Source organism: Arachis stenosperma, chromosome 7, assembly GCF_014773155.1.
Source record: "Arachis stenosperma cultivar V10309 chromosome 7, arast.V10309.gnm1.PFL2, whole genome shotgun sequence".
Classification (NCBI taxonomy): domain Eukaryota; kingdom Viridiplantae; phylum Streptophyta; class Magnoliopsida; order Fabales; family Fabaceae; genus Arachis; species Arachis stenosperma.
This window is the reverse complement of record NC_080383.1, coordinates 87,864,006-87,891,471: the sequence shown is the minus strand read 5'-3', so window position 1 is coordinate 87,891,471 and position 27,466 is coordinate 87,864,006. Positions and strand designations below refer to the sequence as shown.

General features: G+C 32.6%; 1 protein-coding gene across 1 annotated transcript; it reads left to right on the top strand.

Moving 5' to 3' along the window:
* Window positions 1–320: 320 nt before the first annotated feature.
* Window positions 321–27,130, top strand: LOC130940066 (probable leucine-rich repeat receptor-like serine/threonine-protein kinase At3g14840). Its single transcript, XM_057868115.1, has 24 exons — window positions 321–417; window positions 883–1,066; window positions 9,457–9,528; window positions 9,649–9,717; window positions 9,803–9,874; window positions 9,956–10,027; window positions 19,782–19,853; window positions 19,957–20,028; window positions 20,117–20,188; window positions 20,304–20,375; window positions 20,478–20,549; window positions 20,850–20,921; window positions 21,652–21,714; window positions 21,886–21,942; window positions 22,041–22,079; window positions 22,431–22,477; window positions 22,619–23,001; window positions 23,088–23,283; window positions 23,698–23,829; window positions 24,120–24,238; window positions 24,345–24,555; window positions 25,613–25,850; window positions 26,230–26,380; window positions 26,762–27,130. The coding sequence occupies exons 1-24, from the start codon at window positions 321–323 to the stop codon at window positions 27,128–27,130; spliced, it is 3,003 nt and encodes a 1,000-aa protein (XP_057724098.1).
* The last annotated feature ends 336 nt before the right edge of the window (window positions 27,131–27,466 follow it).

Genomic DNA, 27,466 nt, shown 5'->3' with positions numbered 1-27,466 from the left:
CATAATATATATAAAAAAAAAAAGAAAAAAAAAACTACAATTCAGTGATTCACATCCATAAACATGCATGTTTCAATGTATGATACATTTTGTTGACTTGTTTGAAGTCTTCAATAATAACGATGTACTTTGAAGGACCCTGCCTTCATTTCCTCCATCTAACTCTATCAATTTGATCCTTACGGCTTTAACTTCATTCACCAGCTATTTCAACATATATATAAACTCTTCCTACTTATGATATAATATAATAATCTGTTCCTATAATTACCGAACTGCTTTAATAATTATTTCAATTTCATCACCAGCAAAGCATGAAAATGATCTCCCCTTATTGTTTCTTCTTCCTTTTGCTTCTTGCTGCCTTTGGCTTTTCCTCTCAAGGTTTTGGAGCTACCCAGCTGCCAGAAAATGAAGGTGATGAGTGTATTCAATTTTCATTAATTTATTTATTTTTATAAATTTATTTATGTACTCAATAAAAATATATGTCATATTGAGAGTAAATATACTACTATACAAATTAAATAATCTAAATGATATGAGATTAATCGTAGACATGGATTCTCCAAAAAAATTATATGGTTTGAATAGTGTATTAATTCTCATAAATATTCATGATTAGACAAATTAAAATACGGACTCTATCTATTTGAATCCTGTCCAATAATGAATATATGAAAAATTTCAGTAAAAAAAAAAAATAAACCAAAAATATTTAAATTTATTTTATTTATTATTTATTAATTATTATTATTAAAATTAATAAATATTAAATAAGATAAGTTTAAACTATTTTTTTTTCGACCTAGTATTACTAGTGAACATAATATATTGATTGCACTTCTTACTTGTTTGTTGAATTATGTATATCATGATCAGTGCAAACTCTGCAAAGCATAGCAAAGACACTTGGGATCAAGAATTGGAATCCTAGCGTTGATGAATGCAATAAGCGGCAGGGAAGAAACGATTGGAGTTCATGTTGGGAATTTAAAGATGATGAATATCAGAATGTTGTCATCTGCAATTGCTCCATTGACACTGTTTGTCATGTCACTAACTTGTACGTGATTTATTTGTTTAATTTGTTTTATTCTCTTGATATATGTATATATATAGAGAGAGGGGTTTTAAGAGTAGGAGAAGTCCAAGGGTTATATTTATACACTTAAAATATTATACTAATTTTTTTAATCTATCGTTTTTATACTATCACTTTTTTTCTTTTATTATTATTATTATTATTATTATTATTATTATTATTATTTTAAGGTATCAAGTTTCTTAATGTACCATATTTTTATGATTAACCATGTTATATATATACTAAAATTAATTACTAATATAAAATATATATTGAAATTTAAATATACATTAAAAATAAATTAAATTATATATATTTATATATAAATATATTAATAATTAATTTTAGTTATTAATTTTAGTATATAAATTAAATAACTTTTTTGTTTTATGATATATATAGGGGTAAATTGTGGTCGTGAACAAGATGAATCAAATGTGCACATGCATATAGCATTGTTCTAAAAAGTGATTAAATTTGCATCTGTATGAATAATCGGATACCTTTAGGTAGGGATAGGGATGGCAAAAATCTCCAGCGGAGCGGGTATCCGCGGGGATTTACCCGTTACGGGGCGGATATGGGGACGATTTTGTACCCGCGGGGATGGGGGACGGGGCTCCGTATATTAAACGGGGCGGGGGCGGGAATAGAGATCTTCGCCCCGTGGAGACCCGTTTAAACTCCATTTATGTAAAAAGATTAGAATACCCCATTTGTATGTACTATGATTTTGTTAAGTATTTGTTATAATTATTGAGTTAGGTTAAGTATAATTTATATGATTATAAATTATAATTAAGCATTTGTTATCATCTTCATTATCTTTGTTTGCTTTTTCTATTATAATTACTGTGATTTGGATAAGCATTTGTTATAATTATTCTGAAATTTTTATTATTTTACTGATTTTGAATTTTTGGTTAAGCATTTGAGTGCTATACATGTAATTCATAATATTAAAGTAGATATTGATGTAAGTAAAATACTAAATTATATACAATACACTATTTTTTAATTTTTTTTCTAATTTTTTTCAATTTTTATTATTTTTTATAAAAATCCGCGGATATCCGCGGAGACCCAGGTCCCCGGCGGATATGGGGCCCCCGTTACCCGTCACGGGGACGGGGCGGGGACGGGGACAGATAATGGAGGCGGGGGCGGGGGGCGGGGGGCATATCCCCGCCCCCATGGAGACCCGTTGCCATCCCTAGGTAGGGACGGACTCAGGGGGAAAGTAGTGGTTTGTCCCAACAAATTTTAAAAACTCATATATTATTATAATAGATGTATTATATAAAATAAAATTTAATAATATAGTGATAGTAAAAAGAATTATTATTCTTTATGTATTAGGATTTAAATTTTTTTACATATATTTATATTATTTATATTTTTTATTTAATTTAAATTTTTTTAAGATTAATTTTAATATTTATAATTATATAAAATACTTTAATATTATTTATAATAATATTAGTTTTTTCTAATTTTATTAGTTGTTTCTTTTTTATTTTTTAATTAATTTTTACTTTTATTATTATATAAAAATACTTTAATATATTTTAAATTGACATAACAAAATTGTTAATGCAATTAACTTATATTATTTTATGTCATATTTTTTAACGATATAAAACATAAAAATATAATCTACTGTCACATAAATACTTAATAAAGTAAATTAATTAACAAAATATTTAAAAATAAATAATTTCATATTTTATTAGATATAAAATTATAAAAAATTATGAAAAAATTATAAAAATTGAGATAATTCTTTTATTTGACAAATATTTATTAATTTTTTTAATTAAAAAATTAATTATAATTATATCTATTATCAAATATATAGTATTATATTTGATCATACAAGATTTTAATCTTTGACCCTTTTACTCTTAAATTCCTGAATCCGTCCTTGCCTTTAGGTAATTATTGTTTTATGGAAACTAAGAATATTTTATTTTTTTACTTTAGCTAAAAAAAACTTTAAATATCTTTTGAATTTTGCCTTCATTAAATAAGTTTTTCTTGTTTTGTTTTGTATTTTCCGTGTATTATACATTCTTATATATGTGTTTGACTTTTCTATCATTTTTAAATATCCTGTCACCTTTTAGTATTTTTACAAGCATAAACAATTTTGTTTCTTCATTGCATCCGAAAAAAATATATTCTTAATTTGAATTCAAAATATTTATTCCAAATAAAAGTAATTTTTATTTAATTTCAAATTCCCTTCATAATAATTCTTTAAAATTCATAAGAACGTATTATTTATCAAAAAATTTGCATATAATAAATCTATCTTTAAATGATATAGGATATTTTTTATACTGAATTTAAAAAAAAAAACAGAGAAAATGACACTCATCGATCTCCTTTAAAAGATGTCTAAATAACATTCGCATTCTTTTTATTTATAATAAAATATACACTCTTCTCTTTTACAATATTAAAATAACATAAATTTTATTTCATTTGACTAAAATACCCATCACTAGCTATTATAATTATAATTATATATAATAGTAATCATTATTTAATTAATTAAATAATAATAATAATATGAAATACATATTTTAAATTGTATTAGATTTTATTTATTTTTAATATTTTATCACATTACATAAAACTTTTAACTTGTTACAAAGATATAAATTAATTTTTTTTATATATTTCAAGATTATTGATGTAAAACATTTATTTGATTATAATATCTTATCAATAATATAAAATATTTTAAATTGTTATAAAAATATACAATTTAAATTTTATATATTTAATGAATATTATTTTAATAAATTCTATTTATCTTTAATTGTTAGAAACAAGAGAGTAATCTGAAAAGTGTATTATTCAGATTGTTGTTAAAGGTACAATATACAAGAGTATATATAGGCGCTAAAAGAATCAAAGCAATAAAAGCACAAAATCCTACAATAAATACACATATATGCTATATAAATATAAGTGATACTAACTGATCTTAATTGATCCTAATTATACTCTAACATCCCCCCACAAACTCAAGTGAGAGCTAAAGATATCATCTTGAGTTTGGATACTAGAGTTCGAAAACGAGTAGGATGATGAACCTTCGTGAAGATATCTGCAGTTTGATCTAGAGTTCTAACAGCTATGATGTGAACAACATCAATAAGTAGACGTTGACGAACAAAGTGACAATCAATCTCAATATTTTTGGTGCATTCATGAAAAATATCATTATGGGCAATCAGAATAGCATTGCGGTTGTCACAAAAAATATCAGTCGAGGACGACTGAGGAGCACCCAAGTCTTCGAGAAGCCAACGAATTGAGATAACATCAACAGTGGTGTCAACGAGAGCACAATATTCAGCTTCTGTGCTTGAGCGAGCAGTGAACGTTTGCTTCTTGGCTCGCTAGAAAATGAGAGAGTCACCAAGAAACAAACAATCACCAGTAGTAGAACGACGATTAGTGGGATCACCAGTCCAATCAGCATCAGAGTACGCCTGAAAGGATAAAAATGAATGAACAGAAAAATGAAGTCCATGAAACAGAGTACATTTGATGTAGCGAAGAATGTGAAGAACAGCCACATAGTGAGTAGTACGAGGAGCTGACAAGAATTGGCTAAGAACATGAACTGGATAGGCAATGTCTGGGCGTGTGACAGTCAAGTAGACGAAACCTCCAACCAACTGTCGATAAAGAGTAGAATTATCCAAAACAATGCCATCCATAGGGGTAAATCGAACATTAAGCTCACGGAGAGTAGACTCAGTGCGACTATCTGTAATCCCAGCGCGAGCAAGAAGATATGAAGTATACTTAGCTTGAGAGAGATAGATACCATCATCTGTGGATATGAACTCGAGACCAAGAAAATAACTGGGAGAACCAAGAACTTTCATCTCAAAAGTATGGTGAAGGGATGCTTTGAGATCAGAGATACCATCAACATCATTTCCAATAATGCTCATGTTGTCAACATACAAATGCAGAAGAACAACTCCACGTTCACTTTTACGAATAAAGAGAGCATTCTCATGAGGGCTGCAAGTAAAACCGAGATTGCATATAGTGTTGTTGAACTTGTCAAACCATTCTCGAAGAGCTTGCTTAAGATCATAAGTGCCTTTCGAAGGAGACAGACTTTGCTAGAAGGACAAGGATAACCCGGAAGTGGTTCCATATAGACCTTCTTTTTCAAATCCTCATTAAGAAATGCATTCTTCATGTCCATCTGACTGAGAGACCATTTTTTAACAATAGTAATGGCAAAGAGAGCTCGAATAGATGTGAGACGAGTAACAAGAGCAAAAGTCTCTTAATAGTCAATACCATACTCTTGCGTATAATCTTGAGCATTCAATCATGCCTTATAACGTCAATAGAACCATCAGAGAAAGTCTTGATCTTATATACCATCTATTACCCATAACTTCCTTATCAAAAGGAAGATCAACCAAATTCTAAGTGTGTACTTTTCAAGTGCCTAGATTTCTTCCTACATTGCTTGTTTCCAATTTGGATTTATGGAGGCTTCTCTGAATGACTTAGGTTCTTGTTGATGAAGAATAGTAGAAAAATAATGATAATCAAGAAGATGGAGAGATAAATTTCTTACCCTAGAAGAACGAGTGGAAGGAGAAGGCATGACGGTAGGAGTAGGATCCTCGTCCGGTCTGAAATCATCAAGAGATGGAAAAGCCTGAAGAGTAAGAGGCTGTAGAGGTTAAATCAAGATAGAATCTGTAGAATCATCACTAGGAAAAAGATCAACATTGCGGTTAGTGAAAAAGGGTGACTAAGTAGGAGGAGTAAACTCAAATGAGGAGAACCGAGAAAACATGTGATGCTCCCAGAATACAACATGACGAGATATATGAATATGTCTAGAGAGAGGATCCCAACAATGATAACTCTTGTGTTTAGTTTCATAACCAAGGAAACAACACATGTGAACCCGAGGTTCAAGTTTACTATGTTCATGAGACTGAAGAAGAACAAAACAGACACAACCAAAAATTCGAAGAGAATTATAATCTGGAGAGGTATGATAAAGACACTCAAAGGGAGTGTTACCAAGAACAGAAGAAGGAAGTCTATTGATAACATGAATAGCAGTAAGAACAGCTTCACCCCGAGTATGCTCAGGACACGAAGAAGAAAGAAGCATTGCACGAACAGAGTCAGGAATAATGTGACAGTGTTTGCGTTCAGCTCATCCATTTTGTTGAGATGTACCAGGACAAGAAAACTTAGACAAAGTACCCTGTTCTACAAGAAAGGTTAAAAGTTTATACACGGTATTCCATAGTATTATCGCATCAAAAAACCTTAATGACCTTGGAAAACTGAGTTTTAATCATAGTGGCAAAGTTAATATAAATCTGAGGTAGCTCATGGCGATTAGTCATCAAATAAACCCAAGTAAAGCATGAATAATCATCAATAAAAATGACAAAATATCGAGTTTCTCGCATAGAAGTGGTGGGAGAAAAGCCCCAAACATCAGAGTGGATAAGATCAAAAGAAGAGCAAGCGAGAGATGAATTATTGTGAAAAGATAAAGCAGGTTATTTGGTAAAGCATGAATAATCATCAATAAAAATGACAAAATATCGAGTTTCTCGCATAGAAGTGGTGGGAGAAAAGCCCCAAACATCAGAGTGGATAAGATCAAAAGAAGAGCAAGCGAGAGATGAATTATTGTGAAAAGATAAAGCAGGTTATTTGGTAGTTTGACAAGAAATACAATCAAAAGACTCATTATTAACTTGACCCAAAATACCCTGAGACATATGAGGACGCAGTTTTTCTAAGGAATTGTGAAAAAGATGATGATGCCACAAGTGAAAGGTAGATGGAGAAGAAACAGCACAAAATGAGTATGAATATTCTCGAGTTCAAACAACCTTCCGACGATCCTGTATACGACAACCAAAAATAAGATTAAAATTTAAAATATAATAAGTATCAGAGAGATTAAGAGTTGACTGGAAAATAGAACCCATATGTGTCACATGCAAGAGGGAACCATTAGTAGTATTGACAAAAGGTGCATTTGTAGTGGTAGACAAAGACAAAAAAAGATGACGCAAAGGAGACATGTGATTAAAGCAACCAGAGTCAAAATACCATTAAGAATTACTTGAAGGAGTTGAAAAAGTAGCAAGAGTATTACTAGAAAGGGAGAGAAGATGCTGAAGAAAAGATGCAATATCAGATAGAGAGACAGGAGACGGGTTGATAGGAGCAGAGGTGGTAGATTCAGTAGTAGCAGCAACAGCACAAGCAGACACATTCTTGGAGAAGTTGGGATGAGAATGATACTTGAGGTGATCAGGACGTGGTGGGCGAGTAGGACAGGTAGTAATAAAATGTTCCGAGAACTTGCAGTAATGGCAGAACAATTATGCACAATTGTAGCCAATGTGACTTTTCTATTGGCATTTGCAACATTCAACAGAAAGACAGACTAAGAAGAGGTGTCCAGAACGGTTACAGTTTTGACAGAATTTATCCTTTTTGTTTGTGGCAGCAAAAACATCCGATTTTTCTATAATAGTAGATACAAAGATCAAAGAGATGAGAGAAAACTAAAAATTTGTGGCCAAAAATGAGAAAACCGATGGCAGAATCGGAAAGAGTTCACCAAAAAATCTTAGGGAGGTTTTCACTGTCTGCCACGTCAGCTACCACGTCAGATGCCACGTCAGCAGCCATGTTAGCAGGAAAGGTCGACACGTGGCGATGGCTGAGTGAAGAAGGGAGCCACGTCAATGCTGAGTCAGCAAGGGTGACACGCGGGTTAGGAAGCGGTCCAGGTCGGGTTGAGGCGCGTGTTGGCTCGCGAGTCAGTGGGAGGCGCTAGTTCCGTAACACGTGGCACGCTCTGGACCGTTGATCGTTGTTGAGGATTTAACAGTGCTGGAGACGTCTGGAGAAAGAGAACGATGGAATCAGGCAGCGATCTTGCGGTGGCGCGTCTTGCTGTTGCTGGCGACAGAGCTGAGCTTGTTGAACTCGCGACAACGAGACGAAGACGGTGGTAACAGTGGTGACGAACCAAAGCGTTGGGAAAGGATAAAAAAACGAGGCTAAAGAACACTGTTGAAAGAGAAAAATAAGGGGCTATGAACGAATTTTCATGGAAAAAAAAGAACATATGCTCTTGATACCATATTAGAAATAAGAGAGTAATCTGAAAAGTGTATTATTCAGGTTGTTGTCAAAGGTACAATGTATAAGGGTATATATATGTGCTAGAATAATTAAAGTAATAAAAGTACAAAATTCTACAATAAATATACAAATATACTATATAAATATAAATAATACTAATTGATCCTAATTATATTATAACATTAATATTTCATCATTATTCATAGAATACATAAAAATTATAAATTAAATATTTTTTTAACAAGCTAAAATATGTCGAACTATGTGATAAAATGTTGAAAACAAATAAAATTTATGACAATAATGATACATATTTTATATTGTTCATATTATTATTTAAATCAACTAAATAATTATTACTAATTCATATATAATTATAATGATTATTAATGGGTATTTTTGTAAAATAAATCAAAGTGTATACTATTTTAATGTTATAAGAGAGGATAGTATATATTTTATAACAAAAAAAGTGTCATTTAGATATCTTTTAAAAAAGAAAATTATCATTTTTTTAAAAAATAAACCAAAAAACAAACTAAGAAATTATCCAGATTCACCTGTTTATCTTTTTTATTCTTTTTTCCATAGAAAAAGTTTTTTTTTTTTGTTAGTACCACATTTTTCTTCAGTTATAATCTCTAGAATTTAAACTTTAGACTTTTGAAATAGAGAGGGAGAGATATGTCATGTGAATTAAGGCTTATTAGCCTCCACAGAAAAAAGGTTAAAAAAATCTGAATTTAAAAAAAGAAATTTTTTGTTGTTGTTAATTTTAACAGACCATTTTTTAAATAGAAAGAAAAACTTCCGAAAACAAAAAACTTAATTTTTTAGATGGAGGGTTAAGTGATTAGTAGATTAAAAGAGAAATTAAAGATTGGGTTGGATTTTTATTGAAAATACAAAAAATTTAAATAAACAAACAGATTAATTGAGTCCAGTCAGTCTAACGTCTCAATTTTACGGGACTAATTTTAAAAACATAAGTTCAATCTTTTAAGTCGGATAAATGAGTTAATTCGACGGACTTAACTCATTTTTGCAGCCGTACATAAAATAATAATACATATGTTATATCATATATGACAGTTTTGTGATGTATATAAAATTTAAAATAATTTACTTTTTCTTTTAAATTTTCATTATTGTTGAAACATTTGGGTTAAATGAATGATAAACAGATGTATGAAACGTCAAAATCTCCCGGGTACCCTGCCGCCTGAGTTAGTGAGGTTGCCTTACCTTCAAGAAATGTATGTTTAATTCTACAACTTTATTCCCATTACCATCCTCATTTTTGCAATTTGTTGTTTCATTTCTTCAACGACATTATTTATCTATTTTTATGATATGAACCTTTTATCTTTGTGCAGTGATCTTACTTTAAACTACCTGAATGGCACAATTCCTAGAGAATGGGGCTCCTTGAATCTTCTCAACATGTATGGCCAAAATATTTTACAGTTCTATTAATTCAATAGAATAAAATTTATTAAAAATACTAATACTACAATATATATGACACAGTACTCTTGGAGGAAATCGGTTAACGGGTCCAATACCAAAAGAGATAGCCAACATATCCACACTCAAAAGTTTGTGAGTTTCTTTTTATCCACCTTATTGCTACCAAAGTAAAAGCTTAATTGAAATTTAGCTTAATTTGCAACGGATATATAGTGTTGCGGAGTCCAATCAACTATACGGAGATCTTCCTCCTGAGCTTGGGAATCTGACCCAGATCCAAAGACTGTAAGCACCTTAATTAATTACTTTACCTTAAGTTTTATTTGCCAATATTTACATTCCATATGGTACTTATGGTTACAGTCAGGGGTAGAAATAGGTCAGGCGGCCTGTCAGGGGCCTACAGCCTGGTCTGTGTTTGACCTGGTCTAGTCTGGCATGATAGAAAATAGGCCCAGACTCAGGCTATTAAAAAAACCTATATTCTTTAAAAGGCTAGGCCTAGGCTTTTGAAATAGTCTGTTGGGCCTGTCAGGCCGGCCTGAGCCTACAAATATATATAGAGAGTTTTATTATACTAGTAAAAATACTATTAAAAGAATTTGAACTTGGGTCTTCTATCTTATAATAATACCTTTATTCACTCAGCTATTTGTCTCTTTAATTATATATGTGTATTTTGTATCAATATTATTCATAAATTTATTATTTTATATTTTATAATTTTAAAAATTAAATTATATCTTAAATTTAATTATTATTAAAAAAAACAAGTCTATTGACAGACTTCAGGCCATGCCAGATTTAACAACAGGCCAGACTCAATACTCATTAAAAAGCCTATATCAGACTACAGGCCAGGTTAAGGCCAATATATTCTATTACAGGCCTCAGAGGCCTGGCCTGTTAAGAATAAAGCTTGGCCTGGCTTGGCTTGTTTTCACCCTTAGTTACAGTGGCTATCATTGCTATATAATTTTAGCTACGCTTAAAATGTATTTCTAAAATTAAAGTAATAGTAACGTATTTTAATTTGAAAAATAAAAATATCAATTAACAAAATTTAAAAAATTATCACTTTAATTTTAGCAATATTATTTAAGTGCTATTAAAGCTGTTTAGCTATCGTAACAATAGGCGCCAAAAGAGTCAAATATCTCAATAGTCACAATAAAGAAAATCTCAACAATCAATGACAGAAAAAACTTAATAATCGGAGTTAGTAATAGCTCAGCAAGTGAAGTTGGAAATTAAAGGGTACAACATGAAGTAAAAGATAATGAAAAAAATAAGATTCATTAAACTTGTAGTCAAGATAATTTATGCTTAGTACTCATGTTTATTTGAGGTCAAAGACTGCTATTTGATTGAGGTCTAAGGTTATAGCAAATATAGCTTAAGAATTTTCTCAATAAATAGGATTATTAATTTCAGTAAGTTAGAAGACTTGCATTGATTCACACACAGACACTGAGAATCAGTCACATCGACGAAATGAAAAAAAAAATGCAAATATTTGTAAGTATTTGGAGCTTGTATTTAGTTCTTACATATTTTAATTCCCTACACATTTATTTCTACAATTTACAGTTTCTCCTTTCAATTATGCAATTTATCATTTTATCTTCTTTCATTTACTTGTTCTAAACCCGTTTTTCTTTTTATCAAGTTTGTAGATTTATTATTCCACCTTTAAGTAAGGGTTTATTTGAATGAACTTCTAAGAAAATATATTTTTTTAAGTTATCTTTAATTTTAAAAGATTTTATAAAAAAATAAAAATAATTTTATGTTTGGATATCTCATACAAAAAGATCTTTTTATTTATCAATTATGTTTGGGTATAATCATATAAAAGTTTTTTGGTTATTTATTATATAAAAAATATCTTTTTTTTTAAGAAAAAAATATCATTTTAAAAAAGATGTAAATTGTAACTTTTCAAAAAAAATATTTTTTATATTTTTTTAGTATTTTTGCTTTTACTACTAGACATTTACTAAACACACTAAAAAATAAAAAAAGATGTTTTTTTTTTGAAAGTCAAAATAAGCTCAACACATTAGGTGGAGCAACAAGCAGAAACAAACAAACACAAAGCAACTCCTATGTCATCTCCGGCATAGCCATCAACAACATGAGTTTGTCTCACACCATTCCTTGGAGCTACCAAAAGTTCTAGCAATGCATTCCACCATGACCGTTGTCTTATTTTGAAAAATAACTTCATTTCTACACAACCAAATATTCCATATCACGGAGAAGAATCTGAGTAACCATGTTTTGCGCTCCTCTTTTTTCAACGGCGCCATCCTCCAACTCTCAAAGAGTTCTCTGATGGATCCTGGAATGCACCAAGCCCTACTCACATGAGTGATCCATGCGCACCAAACCTGCCAAGTATACCCACACGTGACAAACAAATGTTGCACAAATTCAAGATCCTTGTTACACATCACACAAACGTTATCACTCTGAACAATAATGTCGAATCTACTCAAACGATCCTTCGTGTTGACTCGAACTACTAGCACAAACCAAGTAAATAGTTCCACTCGAGGGGGTACTAGTCCTTTCCAGATTCTATTTGTGTACTTGTATCTAATGATATCATCCTTCAAAGTATGCTCCTGCAAGACCTGCACAAATGAGTTAGTAGTATAAATCCCTTTCTTATCAAATTTCCACACCACTCTATCTTGTACACTTGCTATCAATCTCATAGCATGCAAGATATCTAGCATTTGATTCAAACTTTCAGTCTCCCATTGGCGAAGGTTCCTCCTCCATTGGAAGTTCCACACCCACTCAAACTCATCCCAAAATCCACAGTCCCCAATGACGGATCCTTTGTTATTTGAAATCAAGAAGAGCCTCGGAAAGGAGTCTTTCAACTTTCTCGTCTCTAACCATGTATCCTCCTAAAATCTAGTTGCTTTCCCATCTCCTACTTCCATAGCAAGTCCATCAATTATCTTCTGTCTGACAGATTGCTCTTTTATTCGCAGGTTACATATATCTTTCCACGGGCCCCCTTTTGCTAGTAGAGCTTGGGTCGATAACAACTGGTTCGGGTTCAGATTATTACACGAGCATACAACCTTCTTCCATAATGGGCATTCTTCCTTAGAGAATCTCCACCACCATTTGAACAATAAGGCAGTGCTGCGAACCATGGCATCTCCCACCCCTAGCCCTCCTAGTTTCTTCGGTGCCTGTACCAACTCCCACTTTACAAGAGCCAACCCAACTCTTCTATCATCCTTCCTCCAAAAGTATCTCCGTTATAATGAGATTAATTTTTCCGCCACCGCAACTGGTATTTTATACAAACTCAGATAGTAAACAGGTAGGCTATTGATGACGGACTTAATGAGAACCAACTTCCCTGCTTTACTGAGGACCTTTGCTTTCCACAGACTCAGATTCTCCTCTACTTTGTCTATTACCGGCTTCCATGTTTTTACCAGTCGTGGATTAGCCCCTAGATTAATACCCAAATACTTCACTGGAAGGGTTGCCGCCTGGCACCCTAATAATCCGCACATCCGATCCACCCACTCTTGACTGCACTTTACCGGTATCAAGCTAGACTTTTCAAAATTGATGCTCAGTCCGGACATTACTTCAAAACACCTCAAGAGTCTCTTGTAATTCCTTACTGTTTCTTCCTATGGTGGACGGAACAATATAGTGTCATCAGCAAACTGCAGATGCGATAATTCTATATTATCCTTTCCGACTAGAAGAGGGAATATTCTCCTATTTCTTACTACCTCCCTAATCATCCTGTTCAAGACATCTACAACCAGGACGAACAGAAATGGTGACAAGGGGTCGCCTTGCCGCAGTCCCCTTTCCATCTTGAAAGGTTTTGACGGTGAGCCGTTGACCATAATAGATACGGATGCTGACCTAATACACTCTGCAACCCATGCCCTCCATCTAGGACCGAACCCCATCTTTTCTAGCACAATATCAACAAAGTTCCACTTTACCCTGTCATAGGCCTTTTGAAAATCCAATTTGATGATTGCTGACGCCCTTCTTTTCAGTTTTAGCCATTGTACAGTTTCACATGCTATTAGCGCTCCATCATGAATCTTCCTGCCTTTGACAAAAGCACTTTGCGATTCCCCAACTAAACCTGGCATAACGCTCCTCATTTTTCTTGCTAACACTTTTGATATCACCTTATAAATGCATCCAACCATACTGATTGGTCTAAGATCCTTTATCTTCGTCGCACCTACAAATTTCGGTGCCAACACAACCCAAGTGACATTGGAGCCTGCTGGTAGCCTTGCAGTCTCAAAGAAAGCCATCACAACTTTAGTAAATTCCCCTCCAATCTCCTCCCAACACTTCTTTATAAAGTTCACGTTATATCCATCACATCCCGGTGCCTTCGATGATTCGCAGTCCCATACTGCATCCTTCACTTCTTCCACCAATGGTAACACCTCTAATGCTTGGGCTTCCTCCGTCTCCAACCGGTTGACCAGACCGTCTCAAAAGCTGATATTTGGCAAAGCTTCCTGTTGGAACAGTTTTCTATAGAAATCTCTGGTGGCAATCTTAATTCTTGCATGATTCCTTATCATCCTCCCGTTAATCATTACGGACTCTATTCGGTTATTTCTCCTTCTTGCTGAAGCGATATTGTGGAAATATCTTGTGTTCCTGTCCATTTCCTTAGCATGTCGAGATCTGGACATTTGTTTCCAGTGTATGTCTTGTCTCATGTACCATAGCTCACAACATTTTACTAGCGCCTTTCTTCTTGCTTCTACTGTACCATCATAAACCCCGTTGCTTACCATGTCATCCACTTTCTTGATCTCGTCCTCAAACTTTTTATCTTCTCAGCTATATTCCCAAAATGTTGCTTGTGCCACCTACCCAGCGGTTTTGACAACACCTTCAGCTTATCTAAGAACTGTGCTTCTCCCAACCCCCTCCATTCTTCCTTCACCATCCTTAGGAATCCTTCGTGTGTGAACCATGAGTCCAGGCAACGAAACGGATGTGGGCCCTGAACCAACCTTCTATCTTCCACTATCAAAGGACAATGATCTGATAATCCTCTCGGTCCTCCTCTAAGTCGAGTATCCGGGTATGCATCCAGCCATTTCAAGCTCACCAGAGTTCTATCAATACTACTACAGGACTGACCTCTAAACCATGTATACTTACGATCATTAAGCACCAAGTCTGCCAACTCCATATCATTTATCCATGCTCTGAAGTCTTCACCAGATGCTGACAAACTAGTCGCCCTTTTTCTCTCAGCTATATGTACAACTTCGTTGAAATCTCCCATGTAACAGAAAGGAATTTGACACAATCTTGTAATATAACTTAATTCCTCCCATAGTAATAATTTTTCATCTCTCATATGAGGGCCAAAAACCAGGCAAACAGCACAGTGAAAATTATCTTTAGTCATCACACCTTCTACACATAACCACCTATCACCTTTATAACAATTTATCAATCTAAAAACAGATTCATCCCATATTAACAGTAAGCCTCCCGAAGCTCCAATTGAATTCACATACTCCCAACTAGCTCTATTATTACCCCAAATTCTTACTACATCAAAGTTGTTCACTACCTCTTTTTTGTTTCTATCAAACCCAACATATCTAATTTATACTTATTTTTGAAACTTTTTATCATATTCAATTTTGCAACTCCTCTCAAACTCCTAACATTCCAAGAGCTTAAAATCATTTTTAAAAATTATTACACACCTGCTTGTGATTTTTTGGGGACTTCTTCTGACTTTCTCCTTCAGCTTCGATTGCCTGCGTTTCATAGCTAATGCTTCGTTTTGCTCTTGAAGAATCACCATAATGTCCTCCTCATCGCTGCATGGTATTGCCCCTGATTCGACTGCCAGCTTCTAAGCTTTTGCATTTTCATCCATTTCTTCTTCCCTGTTCTGGGTACTATTACCTCTGCACAACGTTGTACCTTCATTTGTACCCATCCCTGCTTCAGTCCCGTCTCCTTCTTGGTCTTCTTGTTCTGTTACTTGGCCATCGCCATACATCTCTTCCATCCCTGCCGCCATCACCTTTCCCACAGCGCCCAAGCAATCTGTTCCCTCATGTGGTTCTTCAAACGGATGTGTCCCATCCTCTCGTTCCTCCTGAGACTCCTGCCCGCGCCTTCATGGATGTCGAATAGCTTCGTGGGTGTGGCGCAACCTGGGACTTGGTCCTGCTGCTGGGTGCTACGTCGATCATCCTCATCTGTAGGGTCTAGATTCGTGCTGTCAACTCCAACTGCCAGCCCAGCATTTGCCTCACCCGACCCGCAGTGTTGCGTTTCCCTGTTCCTGCATTGCGCGATTTGGATCTCGCGTGGACGCGCCCCATCTCTCCTCTGCAGCCATTGAGACTCCTCAAGGCAGCAGGCGTCGTTCACTATGTCGTCTTCTAACCGGGTCAGGCGCGTTGCTCTTGCAGCTTCTTCCTTCAACCGGGTTGGTTCATCCACCAGACCTGCCTTGACCGGTCCATGGAGCCCAATATCTCCCTCTTTTAGCTGGCCTTTTTTGTTTTTGTATTCGATCTTCCTATTCTTTAGCACATAGGGCCTGCTTGCCAAAAGCCCAGTGACATCCTTCCTGCTTGCCAGAAGCCCAATGGTATCCCTTCTATAATCATTTGACACCTCATTGTGGAATCCCTCATAATTGCAAGACAGCGTATAATCGGAGTCAATCTCTGAATAAATGTAGCTGGCCCCGCTAAGGTTACGTTCCCCTTCGTTAGAGCGTTATCACAGCCTTCATAATTATTTTTTGAATTTTGAATATTCCATTCATTCAATTCAGCTGCTAGAATTACTACTTTACCCTTGTTCTGTTGATTCTCCGATTGTTTCTCCACCATAATCTCTGCCGCCGAATCCCCCTTAGCCACCGTCGGTTCAGCATTGTTCCGGCTACTTGCCTTATTCCAACCTGTTGTCTATCTTTCGTGACCCCTATCTGCTTACCTTGTTGGTCAATCTTCATCTCCGGAAAGCATTCCTCCCGATATACTTCACTACCTACCTCCTTTACTAGAACATCAGATCCGCTCGCTCCAATAGTGACATGAATCCATTCGTTGATATTATCGAACGTACACATATCTATTAGAACGCGGCCAACACTAAATGAGTTACACATTTCTGTTAAGGTATCACACTTTACCACCTTACCCCATTGGCCTCCTAATCTTGTAAAAGTCTCTGTTGACCAAGCATGCAAAGGTACTCCACAGCATTCCAGCCATACTCTTCTAGTCTTGCTCGTCTCAGACTCATCCCATCTCCATACCATATGGAACAATTTTAAAAGATCGTTCATTCTAAATGTGTAGGCCTCCTCCACATTAGCTAATGTGTCAAACGTTAGCATTGCTTTGTATGCTCCCATCTCCCTTACGTGCGTTACGCACGGCCAGTATTTGAGTGTCAAATGAGTGGTCTTGAACATTATGTTTTGCATGAATTTTTATTGATTTTGTAGCTTTACATCTTTGCTTCAAATTCCATAGAATCACCTAAATCAAACCTCTATAGTCTGGTAAGTCACTATAAAAAAAATGTTGAGTACTGTCAAATTTATCGTAAAAAAAACGAATAAAATTCGACGGTAATTTAATTACTGTCAGGTTTACTGTCGAAAATAATTAGACGGTATAAACTTCGCCAGTAAATAGTTACTGTTAGAATTTTTTCGTCAACGGTGATTATCATCGGATGTTGCGACGAATTATCTACTCGAAACACCAATTCGTTGCCAGTAGATTCTTCCGACAATATTGTTCGTACCAAAAAATGTTGTTTCGCACACTATTAGCGTCAGATTATTCCTACTGTAATTCCAACGATAATGTTAATTTTTTATTTTTTTTTAAATTTAAAATAAATGATCAATTTTAATTTTAAAATTAATTTTTTTCACACTATTAATAGTCTATTCATAAATAATGAAAAACTTTTATTTCAAATAAATAATACAATATTTAAATAAATTATAAGTCAAATACCTAAAAAAATACAATGAAACAATAAGACGAAAAACTAATAACTACCGTTTCAGGTTGTCGTCATTGTCATCGGTCCCGTAGCCCTGAGTTCTCAGCGTAGAAGGTGGTGATGTTTGTATGCCACCAGCATCTGTTGGAGTTGCCGACCCATTCTACGGTCGAATATCTTCGAGATGGTCAGATTGTGCTCAGTGTCCCACCTAAAGTGCAACTGTAACAAAAAAATTTTAAAATTAGTTCAGCAAGATAGAAGATATAAACTAGTTAAAAAGATTTGAACATAAAAAAAGTATTAATTACCGTCCATTTTTGAAACCATCGCTCTCTGGTCTCAGCGGGGATCTTTGTGTAGTTGTGCCAGAGATGGTTGTACATTAGCTTGATGACATTGGTCATCTCCTAAGTACACGCGTTGTTATTCGGCGTAAACTTAAGAACCCACAAACCAAAATTAACCTAAAACCACTAGACAGGAACCAATTAGCAGGAACTTTTAGTAACAAAGTTAATCATAATCATTGAAACTTAAAAACACTAACTAAGCAACCAAATCAACCTAAATCCACTAAAAAAGAATTAATTTTCAGGAACTTTCAGCAACAACCATAATTATTGAAACATGAAACACTAAATAGGCAACCAAATCAACCTACATCCACTAGACAGGAATCAATTATTAGGAACTTTCAGCAACAAAGTTAATCATAATCATTGAAACTTAAAAATATTAATCAACATACAAACCTAAATCCGCAAACTAAAATAAATTTTCAGGCACTTTTAGCAATAACCATAAAAAATACATGAGACTCAACTTGATACTTATCTTGTGCTGCTATCAGGCTAAATATTCAACCGTACGATGGGAGGTGGTGGTGGGGCATCAGCTGCTGTCTCACTGCCGTGGCTGGACTCCGGGACTGCGCCATCCATCTCTGGAGGAAGCGTCGACGTGGATGTGGGCTGCTGAGTGGTAAGAGGCGGCATCGTCGTCATAGACAGAGGCATGTAGTTGGGATTAAGGACCATGATTAACGGCTGATCCACTAAACTCGCAACATGTGGTGTCACTGGGGTGGTCGGAGTAGAGGGAGATGAGCTAGAAGTCCCGTGGATACCGGAAGAAACCCCCCTCTACTCCAACCACGACTACGACTACTACCAACAGCCTGATCTACAGCACTTCTACCTGTCGACATGTCTGCAAATATCAAATTATCAAACAATCTCAGCAACAATTTCTCAACAAAACAGTCATCTATATAGCAATTAACACAATTAGACCATTCAAAACATGTCAACAATTCAAAATCTAACGTGTGTTGAATTTAACCTAACCTAATCAACCTAAATCCACTAAAATTAAAAAACTAAATTGAACTAACCTTGAAACTGATTGAGAATTAAAATTGAAATTCTAATAAAATCTAAACTAAATTAAACTAAAATTAAACAAATCAAATTTCATAGGGTAAAGTGTATTAAACTTGTAATATTAGGTAAGAAACCTCAAACATTTAAAATTCAAAAAATAATAAAAAATATTAGAGGATCATCAGAATTTATTGTTTTTGGTCGATAGTTACTAGTTAGCCATCAATATTTAAAAATGTAGGTAAAAGTATTACTAAAAAAAAAATTGAATTAATAGATAAAAATAATAAATTCTGATTTTTGCTATTTTTCAAAAATATAATAATATATAAGAGAACAATTAACACACAATATTACATAAAACCTCTAAAATTAGAGAGAGCAAAAACCATGGCCATTGTCAAAAGACAACTACTTGTACAACAAATCGCTCTCAAACAACTCATTGACTCCAATATACCCACACCTTATAATCTTGGCCACTCTCACTCATTGTTATTTCTTCTCATGCGAAACTTACAATATATATCCTATGTATATGTGTATATTAATTGAAATCAGACTAATTGATGTTGATGACTGATGCTCCTCTCTTTTGTTGAATATATATATAGGATACTTTCCTCCAACAATTTTACGGGAGAGCTACCTGCAACACTTGCCAAGCTCACTAACTTGCAGGATATGTAAGCTTCGATTTTTTTTCTTTATTAAACTAATTAATAAATAATCACAAATGGAAAAGTGGAAGAAGGTTATTGATTCTCTTTTTTTCCTTAAATTATGCAGTCGACTTGGGGACAATCAATTCTCTGGAAAGATTCCTGATTTTATTGAAAGCTGGACAAATCTCAAAACATTGTGTGAACCTTTTAAATTTTTTAATTTTTCAATAACGTTTCTATTATTTTTCAATTACAAATAATAGTTTGTTCTATTCTTTTTACAGAAATATTATAGGGAGTGGACTAAGTGGGCCGATTCCTTCTGGTATTTCAAAATTGAGAAACTTAATTGACTTGTAAGTATATGTTTCATTTTGACTAATGTATGTGTTAATTTTTTTATAGGTTCTTTTTTTTATAGGAATTATGTGTTAATTAATTAGCATTGGTTCTAATTAATTTTATATGCAGGAGAATAAGTGATCTGAGTGGATCTGAAATTTCAAGTTTTCCGGATCTTAGTAATAAGTCGATGAAGTATCTGTGAGTTGATACATTTGACTCTTTCAAAAATGGAAATTGAAAATAATGGAAAAAAGAAAAGTTGTTCACAACATCATGATTGAGTATTTGATTATTTCCCAGGATTCTAAGGAATTGCAACATTCATGGAACACTAAAGGATTACCTCTCAACAACAGAAATATCACAAATCTTGTAATTGCATTTAATTTGAAGCTTTTAATTCTATTTGAGGATTAATCCTTTAGATATAGCATTATATATATAAAAGATGTGACACACTACTAATTTATTATTGACTCTTGTCTAATTAAAATGATATTAAATAATTTACTATTAATTTTTATCACAAATTGGTACAATTACATCAGTATGCTTTAAGATGGTAAGAACTATTAGTGTTTACTTTTGGTGAATCTTTTTTTTTTTTTTTTGTCATGGTGGTAATCTTTAATATAGTAGCATTTAACACATTTTTTATTATTCATTTTTCAGAGACCTCAGCTTTAACAAATTGACTGGACCAATTCCACCTTCCTATAAGGAGCTTATAAAAGTGAATTATATGTAATAATCAAAATTATCATGCTTGATACTTGGAGATAGTATAAATGCTAATTTGGAGCATACTTTTATCATGATAGATCTATTGGTTTAACATCTATTCTGAAAAAAAAAAAATCACCCTATATACATTTAGAATATAATGGATGTACCTTAACCATGGCTCTATTGTAATTTTACTATGAAGAAATTAAAGGACAAATAAATTAGTTGGAATTTGGATGTAGGTAGTATTTTTAAAAGTAATAATACTAGGTATATATCAAAATCAGTTAATAGTATAAAATATAAATATAAAATTGAATTAAACCATAAGTGTACAAATAATTTTTTTATTCTAATAATTGTATATATTTATTAAAATATAAAATATATATTAAAAATGAATTAAACTGTTAGTGTATGTACACTTCTAATAATTATATGTCTATTTTGTTAGAAATATAATTATTTATGTACTTTTTTCTATCAGTTTAATTTTTTTGGTAGAAGTGATTTTATAACATAATATGCAAAAATTCACTTAAAAATAATACTCTTATTTTAGAAGTATATTAAGATATAATCATTATATGTCGTTTCTTGTCAAATTAAACTTTAGAAAAAGTAATTTCATTACATATTCATATATAATAATTTATTTTTATATAGTATCCATTAGATTCAATTGAAATTTGTACAATGTAGACTCTTTTATGTTGATCATCTATCTTCTTCATGTCTTGCAATGTAGATTCTTAACTGGAAATCTTCTCAATGGATCAGTGCCTTCATGGAAGAGTGATGCTACCAGCTTGTAATAACTTCTTTATCAAATGCTACTTTTTCTTGGTTGGATTAATTAAACACAGTGCATATTATATGTCATTTTTTCTTCACTTTATATATTATCATTTTAATTTGCTTCTTCAATGATTGCTATAGTGTGTGTTTGATGAGAAACTCTCATTATATGTCTTGTATGTAGAGATCTTTCATATAACAACTTCAACAAAGATAATCAGCAGTGTCAATATGGAAAAGTGTAAGTATTATTTATGTACTTGTAGTTGCAGTTATTGAATTTTAACATTCTATTTGAGTACTAATTTAGTGATAAGCTTCTCTTACTACGTGCCATAGGAACTTGTTTGCTGCTAGCTCTCCGACAATTAACAATTCGTAAGTTTTACATTCTGAAAATAGTTGTTCAATTCTATACGAGGAAGTACAGGGAATCAATGAAGTATCTGTACAATGTGTATAATGGGGTTTATGGATGTTCGATTCAGTAGGATATCAAATGTTTATTATCCGATGGTTATTCTGGATAGTATGAGTGTATTGTGTTTGAAAAATTAGTAATATTTTACCTTGGATATTTATTTTTTAACTCATATTAGACTAAATAAATAGCTCATTGTACACATTGTACAAATATTCCATTGGCTCCCTAGCGGGAATCATTTTATATTTCATTGACATAGCTTGTTACATTAATTTGTCAATTTTTTGCTTCCGTTATTTTATCAGAGGAATTGTTTCTTGTTTGAGAAGCTCTGTCTCTGATTGTTCTAAAGGTGAGTTTTCAGGTTATATTTTCTAAAATAAAAAGTTAGGCCCTTTGGTATTTCTAAAAAAATCATTCAAATAGCATGAAAAGCAAGAGCTTCTGTCTGTTTTGAAGTAATAATTTTTATCTATTCTGGTTGTTGTGTCAGTCAATGCTATCCACATAAATTGTGGAGGAACATCATCAGTAAAAGTGAAGGGAATCACATATGATGAAGATGGACGTGATGGGACAGCATTGTTCGACAGAGGTCAAAACAGAAACTGGGCAGTTAGTACCACCGGTGACTACATGGATGTAGAAGCAGAGTATTCTACTGCCTCTTTAAATGACACTTCTGCCCTCTCTTCCAATGATGCTTATCACCAACTATACAAAGATGCACGTGTTTCTCCTATTTCTCTAACTTACTATGGATTTTGCCTTCATAACGGAAACTACAAAGTCAAGCTCCATTTTGCTGAGATCATGTTCACCAATGATCAAACCTATAAAAGCCTTGGAAGGCGTCTATTTCACATCTACATTCAGGTGTTGCTACTTTTTCGAGCGAAAATCTAACTGTGTTTGTTCTGTGTTTTTATATCACTTAACTAATGTGATTCATGACTTTGTAGGGAACGTTGGTGGAGAAGGATTTTAATATTGCAAAAGAAGCAGGAGGTGTTGGTAAGGCAATCGTAAAAGCTTACACAGCAGCTGTCACTAATAATACCATTGAGATTCGATTTTATTGGGCTGGAAAAGGGACAACCATAATCCCAAAGAAATCAGTGTATGGTCCTCTTATATCAGCCATATCTGTGGAGAATGGTGGGTTATTCTCTTTGGATTTCCTTTTCAATTTTATTATGTTGGTTTGTTTCAATTAAAAATTAACACATTTAAAGATTATTTATGTTTGGATATACTAGCTTTAATCTATGTTATACGAGTACATGCCTTTTGGACTGATATGGGCATGGATGTCAACAATATCCGAACTTGCGGATATGCATTCCATTCCTATCTGTTTGGAGTGGGTAATTACCCGTTCTGCTGCAGGACGAATTTTTATTGAGACAGAATTTTAGGTAGGGTCGGATTTAGGTAATATCCGTCCCTACCTGTCTGGTATATATGTAATATATGTAAAATTAATAAAATAATTAATAATATATAATAATTGTCTAAGGTGAATAATGATTGTCTCCTAACAATCAACCTAACATATACTTCATCACTTAGAAAATGGAGGTAGCATATCAAGAGGGGCTGTGATTGGAATTGTTGCTGCAGTGGTAATTATCATCATCATCTTAGTGCTTAGTGTGCTTTGGTGGAAGGGCTACCTAGGAAAGAAAAACTCTCCTTCAAGAGGTAATTTTTATTTTTAAATTAAACAATGCAATTTTTAGCTATGGTGATCAAGTCATATTATGTTCTAAATTAATTATATAACTTGCTATGAAGAGTTTTAAAGTGAATTTACAAGATTGTGATTTTAAAATAAAAGATAGAGTGAAAAATCTTTAAATCCTTTCCTTCTTTCTTTTTTCTCTTCATTCATCATATGATTGTTGATCCAAAGTGTCATTTTGTAAATATCATTTTCATTATAATTTTTAAATAATTTCTCTAATTTTTCTTTTGATTTAATTATTTTTCAGAATTTACAAGTTTAGATATCCAAACAAGTTTATTTTCTTTACGTCAAATCAAAATAGCAACAAATAATTTTGATATCTCCAACAAGATTGGAGAAGGAGGATTTGGTCCCGTGTACAAGGTATCTTTAAATCATCACTATCTTGATTTTTTTTATATTGTAATGAGATGCATGCTTAGCACTTTTGAGCATTATATTCTTTTAACAACATTTCAATTATATACAGGGAGAGTTACCTAATGGTACAATAATAGCAGTAAAGCAGCTTTCTTCAAAATCAAGGCAAGGGAATCGAGAGTTCTTAAATGAAATAGGCATGATTTCTGCTTTACAACATCCTTGTCTCGTTAAACTCTATGGATGCTGTGTTGAAGGAGATCAACTGTTGTTGGTATATGAATACATGCAAAATAATAGTCTTGCTCGTGCTTTATTTGGTAATTCTTATAATACTTTGGTCTACTACCTTGTACAGTGGTGGAGCTTAGTTCAGACAAGGGGGGGCTATGGCCTCCCCAAACTTTTTATAAAAAAATTAGTAATACTTTACTATGACTTAAAGTAACCAATAAGTTCAATAAGCAACACTTTCTCTACCTTTAAGTTCAAATATAAAAAATTAGATATTTTTATTTATTTAATTTAATATTATTTTATATTTTACTATTTATTTAATTTAATTTTTTATATGATAAAAATAATAGAATATTCAATAAGTATTAATATTATTGTATTTGTATAAATTGATAAAAAAATTCAATAAATATTATAAATTTTAATATTTGTCCTTCTAACTTCTTCTTTACATATTTTATAGGATGTATATTCCAATTTTTATATAAAATAATAATAAAAATTCAAAGAATTGATGATTTTTTAAGAAGAAGGCTAATATTTAAGAAGGAGAACATATAACTTTTACAATATCAACACCTGTAGATAGTTCTTCTACTTTAATGAATCACGAAGAAAGTAAGATACAACCTTCAAAAGTTTAAAAGTTACATCTGATGAGTTTGACCTTAATTTTTTGGAACGAGACATTGAAAAACGGCTTTAAATTTGGTAATATTATCCAAATCAGAAAGATGAAATTAGACGAGCTTATCTTAAATGGCGTTTATATCAAAAGCTTTTTGACAATTATTTTCTATCATGGCCCCCCCAAAATTTTGTTTCAAGTTCCGCCACTGACCTTGTACATTATTCTTTCAGGTCAAAAAACATGTCTATTTTTAATTATACATATATATAAATAGGTTAAATATGTGATTAAAAAACATCTTTATTAATTGATCATATTTTGAATTCGTTTCACTTACAATCTTTTCTTGTTTGATGGAGTTTACTGATAAACATTTTCTAAATATTTTAGTTAAACAATGATTATTATGACAAATATTTAGGATCGAAAAAATTATTCTTATGGGTATTTTTTTACTTTTGTATTTCATATCTCGTGACAAATATTTTATGGGTGACAAATATTTAAAGGTCCAAAAGAACATCAAATAAAATTGGACTGGCCAACAAGACAGAACATTTGTATTGGTATTGCCAGAGGCTTAGCATACCTCCATGAAGAATCAAGATTGAAGATAGTTCATAGAGACATTAAAGCCACAAATGTCTTGCTTGATAGAGATCTTAATCCGAAGATATCTGATTTTGGTTTGGCCAAACTTGATGAAGAGGACAATACCCACATTAGCACCCGAATAGCAGGAACATAGTGAGTTAAATTCATATATTTAAAATAATTTTTCTTGCAAAATTTATCCAATAAATTTAACTTGTAGCTTGTATAGTGATGATATATATAAAAGACATTCAATTTAACCAACTTGTCAATTGTCAATTTGTCATCATGGATAAAACGTCTAGTGATTAAAACATAAACTGAATTTTATTCTAAATATAAGGTTCTAGGCTTTTAGTACAAGAGCTTTTGTATTTGGAATACATAGAGTAACATATCACAAAGCAATATAATTTTTAGGTTAGGTTATTTCTGTTGTTTTTTAATATACAGAACAAAAAATAGAATTAGATGCTGCAGGTATCAAAATTCAATGTATTAATCCATAAACTTTTTCATATTTATTATGTAGTGGATATATGGCTCCAGAATATGCAATGCATGGTTATTTAACTGACAAAGCAGATGTCTATAGTTTTGGAATTGTTGCTTTGGAAATCATTACGGGAAAGACTAATACTACTCTGCGGCAGAAAGAAGAAGTAATTTATCTGCTTGATCTGGTAAATATTTTCTTCAAGAGTTTGTATAGAATTAATCTGATTGCATTTTGTTCTGGAGAGAAATATAAAACATTTTGAGATTATAACTTGTTATTTGAAATATATATAACAAATTGTTGTTCTATAATTAGCTTTCTATAATTAATTGCTAAACCAATGTTGTGTTTTTAACTTCTAACACTTTTTTTTAGAGGTTCTATAAGGACAAATGTGACATGCATATTGCCATAAAAATATTTAGAGGTTTAAATTCTTCGAAAATTACTCAACTTGTTTTATATATACACAACTATAATTGCTTCTATATCACTCAATTTGATAAAATCGAATTGGTTGCTGACTTTGATATTAGTTACCTTCTTTTATGATTATTTATATCAGGCACGTTTGTTGAAAGAGAAAGGCAATCTAATGGAGTTAGTTGATAGAAGATTGGGCTCAAATTTTGATAAAGAGGAAGCCATGATAATGATTAAGGTGGCTCTATTATGCACTAATGTGTCTGCAACACTTAGACCAAACATGTCTTCAGTAGTAAGTATGTTAGAAGGCAAAATTATAGTTCAAGAACCAGTTTTTGATAAGCCAAGTGACGCATTGGATGAAAAGAAATTGGAAGCAATGAGATTGTATTGTTTTGAAGATCAAAGTATCTCAATGGAGGATCCATGGACTACTTCGTCTACTTCTGCAAGAGATTTGTATCCATTAAATTTGGACTCTTCTTACTTAGAGAAGAGAGAATATTAAATTTATTAAATTTGTTGCAGATCAAATAGCGGATATGAATCGTTAAAGTGTTGCGTGTGACTCGTAAGTAGTTGAATAATTTTGTATTGGTATAATGTCTAAAATTAGAAGTTGTTCAATCTATTTGAACAATAATAAAATAATAAAAAAAATTATTGTATTTAAGATTTATATTAATTATTATGCATGTTTGCCCATAAGTTGGCATCTTATATTAGGACTTATTATTAGTAAACAATTCAACTAGGTATTCTTTAAAAATTGTACAATATTCAGTCTTTTATTATAGTAATTTAAAAAAATAAAACAAATACATCTAAAAATTATGAATAAATT

Bases quoted from the DNA above. Each gene is read 5' to 3' on its own strand.
- LOC130940066 (XM_057868115.1), top strand. From the start codon at position 321: ATGATCTCCCCTTATTGTTTCTTCTTCCTTTTGCTTCTTGCTGCCTTT. The intron at 10,028-19,781 runs GTAAGCACCTTA...ATATATATATAG, and splicing joins CTGACCCAGATCCAAAGACT to GATACTTTCCTCCAACAATT. The intron at 19,854-19,956 runs GTAAGCTTCGAT...TAAATTATGCAG, and splicing joins CTCACTAACTTGCAGGATAT to TCGACTTGGGGACAATCAAT.